This window comes from Alosa alosa, chromosome 22 (assembly GCF_017589495.1).
Source record: "Alosa alosa isolate M-15738 ecotype Scorff River chromosome 22, AALO_Geno_1.1, whole genome shotgun sequence".
Lineage (NCBI taxonomy): Eukaryota > Metazoa > Chordata > Actinopteri > Clupeiformes > Clupeidae > Alosa > Alosa alosa.
The window spans coordinates 29250460-29255682 of NC_063210.1; the positions used below are offsets into that span (position 1 = coordinate 29250460).

A 5223-nucleotide genomic window follows, 5' to 3' on the forward strand; every position below is an offset into this window, starting at 1 on the left:
GTGTGTGCGTGCGTCGTGTGTGTGTGTGTGTGCGTGTCTGCGGCGTGTGTGTGTGTGCGTGTGTGTGTGTGCGTGCGTGTGTGTATTAATATTAATGTATCCTGTGGTCTCAATGTGTCAGAGGTTGAGAGTCTGGGGTGGGGTGTGTGTGCGTGTGTGTGTGTGTATGTGTGAGAGGTTGAGAGTCTGGGGTGTGTGTGTGTGTGTGTGTATTGTGTGTGTGCGTGTGTGTGTGCATGTGTGTGTGTGTGCGTGTGCGTGTGCGTGTGCGCGTGCGTGTGTGTGTGTGTGTGCGTGTGCGTGTGGTCTCTATGTGTCAGAGGTTGAGAGTCTGGGGCGGGGAGTATGGAGGGGGATAGCTGTCAAAATGTGTTTATGTTTGTGTTTATGGTTGTCATGGTGCCCGTGTGTAAACACTGCATCGCTCTCCCTGTATGGAGGGGGATTGCTGTCAAAATATTCGTGTCCATAGATTTCATACATGTGCGTATTTGTCTGTAGTTGTGCATAAACTGGGCCAGAGCAATATAAAAGCAGGCATTACTTGTTGAGAAAAGAAACATAGATCGAGATCAAGACTGTGCATGCGCTGAGGATAACCGGGCTGGGCCAGAGCAATATAAAAGCTGGGCCTGTCTTTTGCGCCAAAAGCTAGAGGGTCTGTGGAAGAGGCAAGATCGGTGACGGCCTAGGTGTATGTTGAACCATGGCGGACCAAGGAAACCAGGTAAGCCTAAACACATAACACTGTTTTGCTCTAACTTAACTTGTTAAACAGTGTGATGCTGATGCAGACACCCGAAACGGTACTTTGGGATTAACTGTTACTGTTTTATGAAGCCCTTAAAAACGCACAACAAAGGTTGTTTTGGACCTTTATTCATTGTTAGTTTTTTGTTTTGTTTTGTTTTGTTTTCGTGATTAAGGTCAGCCGACATTTGGGTCCCTTTAGCTAGCTCAAACTTAGCCTTTTTATTCATGGTATTTGAATTACCATGTTAAAGACAGAAAATGCAAATTACAGTTTGTTTTTCGCAAGTTTTGGGCAAGGTCCATCAGGCCAGAGCCACAGAGAGAGATTTGTTTTGTTTTGTTTTCTTGGTAAAACTTTGCATTTAGTCAGACCTGTGTGATAAAAGAATAACGTTAGGCCGACATTTGAGAATGTCCTTTACTAACTGTGGTGTGACCTGTCCTAACGTTTAACTATGTTCGCTATGTCTGTCTTCTTTAATTGGATGTGGCTAACAGCAGTTTGTGATCATGTTAAAGCTTGATCGGACAGGCGCTCATGAGTAGGCTATGCTTTGTTTTATCGCTGGAAGATACCCTATGGTCCCGGGCGTAAAAATTGGCGCCCAGTATGAAACGCTGTCCAGTGTGAAAGCATTATATGATAGTCTACGTTTCCCCCTGTTGGTTGTAATGTGTAGCCTATTTCCCCTCAGACTGACATTGATGACAAAGCCCGAAATCGTTTAAGGGAGCGCAGCTTTTTTCTGAAGCGCATTTTTGTGTCTGCGCTGTCATTTGGGTGGGTGGGTGTTTTTGGGCAGGAAAAGTAAGACAAACAATCCAACAGATTGAATTTACAAGTAGGCTACATGCAAATAAAGTACTGTATGTATAACTGACAATCCTATATTTATAGGAATCACCGCTGACGACACAGTTAATTCGGCACCTGTTCACCAGAATAACAGAGATACTGGATCAGCAACATTTGGATCTGGACTATTTCCAGTATGTTATCAACCAGGAGGTGTTTATCTTTACTTCTGCATCTACTGTCATTCATATACCCACTGATGTTCTGCAATGCATTTTAAGCCTTCAGGAAAAGATCAATGTGGCCCTAACTCCAGAGGGAGCCCATGCTCTTGTAACTGAAGAAAGCAGTGGACGAGGACGCCCCAAATTTCAAGTTTCTGAAGACATGCTGGCCCACTTGATTGACATGTCCTTACCAATATCATCTATAGCGCACCTGTTGGGCGTCAGTGAATCAACCATCTTCAGGCGCATGCGTGACCTTGGACTATCAAGCAGATCTTCATACAGTAGTTTAACCGACACCGAGCTAGATAATGCTGTGTTATCAATAAAGTCAAGACTGCCGAATGCAGGATACAGAATGGTTAAAGGATGCTTACAGGCAGAAGGACACAGGGTCCAGTGGGAGCGGGTGAAGGACTCAATGCACAGAGTTGATGCGGATGGAGTTTTCCAGCGACTGATGCAGCTTGGGTGCATTGTCCGAAGGACGTACTGTGTACAACATCCATTGTCCCTAGTCCATATGGACACAAATCATAAATTAATAAGGTAGTTTTCTGAAATTAATGGAGGTTTAAAATTAATTCTCTCTGAATACAGAAAGTACAGTGTGTTTGTTTTCCAGGTACAACATGGTCATATTTGGAGCAATTGACGGTTACTCCAGAAAGGTATGTCATTGTACTGAGACAAGTCAGAGTAAGACAATTTGTAGGACTGGGTGATGGGCCTGTGGTGAAGTGATTTATTCATGATTGATATATTGATGTATCAGACTGGCTTTCAATTCCTGAATCACAAGCATTTGTGTTTATCTGTTTGTACAGATCATGTACCTGGAGCCAGCAACAAATAACCGATCAAGCACGGCTCTTTCATTTTTTCTGAAAGCGGTAGAAAAGTACGGTTGGCCTTCCAGGTAATTTGTATTTTTCTTAATTCTTTTAATATGTGAATGCATTTATGAATGTATTTACAGTATATCATAAAAGTGAGTACACCCTTCTCATTTTTGCAAATATTCTGTTATAAATTCTCATGAGACAACAGTATAGAAATTACTCTTTTATACAATTTTAGAGTCCAGTAGAGCTTATAAATATCTCCACATACTGGGCTTTAAAGTTGAAACAAAAGTGAGTACACCCCACAGCAAAAATGTCCTAATTATGCCCAAACTGTAAATGGCTGTAAATATTTTGTGTGAGCACCGTTAGAAACAAGTACATCTCTGTTGAATTACAATAAGGCAGTGTATAATAATGGTGCTCACACAAAATGTTGTCAATTTGGGCACAATGATTATAAAATGTTCACTGTTGGATGTGGGACTTAGTTTTGTTACCAGCTGTTTCAACATTAATGGTAACCTGGAAGTCTAGAGATCTCGCGAGAGCACATTTTGAATTGTGCCTGCAGAGACTCTGGCACCGACTAGTTGTTACATTACCCCAAATTTTTGTGGTAACCAATCAAATCGGTGTATCTGATATAGGCGGGCCAAAGGCGAGCTAAACTGATCACAAGTGCTGGCTCGAATCGTTCCTTGTTGTGATTGATCGTAAAGTTATCCAATTGCGTTCAGTGAGGGTTTCAAATGCATGCTTGGTGCCACTGCTCGCCGCTTATTACAGGGTGCCAGACCCATAATCTGAAAGAAATTCATATTTAATATCTGAACGGTTATTGTGTCTGGATTACTATCCAGGCTACATTAATGGTGGTATGTTGAGATTTTCATGGGACAACAAACTTCTGTTCTGCAAGCTGGACACTGACCCCTTTGAGCTGGATGACCATTTCATAGTGTTCTCCCATGAAAAGATATAAGAGAAAATTATTCTGAAAAAATGCAAAGGGTGTACTCACTTTTATGATCTACTGTATATACATGAATGAGTGCTCTGATGGCAACTTTATTCCTGAACTGTCTAGGGTCAGGGGTGATGAAGGGGTTGAAAATGTGGCGGTTGCTGAAGCCATGTTCAGTGTGAAAGGCACGGGAAGAGGTAGCTTCATAGCTGGAAAGAGTGTGCATAATCAAAGGTAAACAGTAAGTTATTTCTAGTAACGAAATCATTAGATGTCAGCTATTGATGTGAAAAATGTAGATAAGAAAAATGTCTGTTACAGAAAAATGTTCAACTTTGTCGGAATATTCATTGTAGTCATTTTGTCTTTAGAATTGAGCGGTTGTGGCGAGATGTCTGGGTTAGCGTCACCCAGCTTTACTACGAGGTACTTCACAGCCTCGAGGAAGAAGGCCTGCTGGATTTGTCAAACATTCTTCATCTGTTTTGTGCCCATCATGTCTTCCTCCCTCGTTTGGCAGACAGCCTAAACACGTTTGTGGAGGCATGGGATAACCACCCATTAAGGACGGAAGGTGGTCTTACCCCCAACCAACTCTGGGTTTTGGGGAACATGTCCCATGGCGAAACTGAAGAATTGGAGGTACAGTATATCATGTGCAGTCTAGTCAAGTAGAATTTGTCATTTGCATTCATATGCACGGTATGTAGTTAGACAAAATGTTTCACCATGGACTCAAGTGGTGCTACATTTAAAATATATAAGACATTTGAGATGGGCTCTGTTATACCCTTGCTTGCCTGTTACATCGATCACAATTTGTTTTTGCTACTCATTTTGTTGTCTGTTTAAAATTATTCACAGAACCCAGAGTTGTTTGGAACGGACTGGGAGTCATTTGGTGCGGTCAGAAATGACTTTGGCGTGCATGTCCCAGAACATGAGAGCCCCCTGTCTCCAGCTACAATGGAAGCTGTGAGGTCTGTTATTAATCCCCTTGCAGCATCCCAATCATTTGGTAGGGACCTGTATATAGCAATGATGCAGATTGTGACAACAGAATTAGCAGTGGTTGAGTAAATCTTATGACAAATTGCTACAAATACCTTTAAATGCTGAATTTGACATCAGTCTGAGCAGTTGAGTAAAGAGCAATGCCCTTGTTTTTTTCTTTCTGTTTCCAACACCACACACACACACACACACACACACACACACACACACATATACTATGTATATATATGCCTGCCCACAGTATGTACTGTTCTGAAACTTTTGCTGTGCAAGACATTTCATAAGTATTTTTCTGTTGTTTGTGCAAGACTATAATACCTAACTGTTCTCTACATCAAATGTGTAACTGGACTGATGCATAAACTGGCCATTTTCAATTAAAGCGTTTTGGAACATACAACTGTGTGTTTGTGTCTGTCTGCTTCCCAGGTCTGACTCTGATCTCTCCTTCTTTATGCCACTTTAGCTTGAGCTTTCCCCCAAGATTCCAAGACTGATTAGTCTAGTCCCCAGAGGGGTTCTCGTGCACCCCCATCACTTCTTAATGACTCCTCAATATGCCTGGTTAACAATGACATGTTACGTTAACATTGCAAAATGTCCCATGGGTGTTCTTTAGAG

General features: G+C 42.0%; 1 protein-coding gene across 2 annotated transcripts; it reads left to right on the top strand.

Annotated features, from left to right (window-relative positions):
• The first annotated feature begins 383 nt into the window (after window positions 1-383).
• On the top strand, window positions 384-4988 carry LOC125287495. Of its 2 annotated transcripts, XM_048233362.1 has the most exons (8): window positions 384-727; window positions 1652-1743; window positions 1831-2325; window positions 2402-2447; window positions 2604-2695; window positions 3712-3822; window positions 3960-4230; window positions 4453-4988. In XM_048233362.1, the coding sequence occupies exons 1-8, from the start codon at window positions 707-709 to the stop codon at window positions 4666-4668; spliced, it is 1344 nt and encodes a 447-aa protein (XP_048089319.1). In that variant the 5' UTR covers window positions 384-706; the 3' UTR covers window positions 4669-4988. The 2 variants fall into 2 exon arrangements, with proteins under 2 accessions (XP_048089319.1, XP_048089318.1); XM_048233361.1 differs by having other exon boundaries at window positions 1652-2325.
• Window positions 4989-5223: the final 235 nt, after the last annotated feature.

What these genes read in the sequence shown, in the direction of transcription:
- LOC125287495 (XM_048233361.1), top strand. Translation starts at nt 707, where the DNA reads ATGGCGGACCAAGGAAACCAG. An exon ending in TTGACGGTTACTCCAGAAAG is followed by an intron (nt 2,448 to 2,603) that starts GTATGTCATTGT and finishes CTGTTTGTACAG; the next exon opens with ATCATGTACCTGGAGCCAGC. An exon ending in GCGAAACTGAAGAATTGGAG is followed by an intron (nt 4,231 to 4,452) that starts GTACAGTATATC and finishes AATTATTCACAG; the next exon opens with AACCCAGAGTTGTTTGGAAC.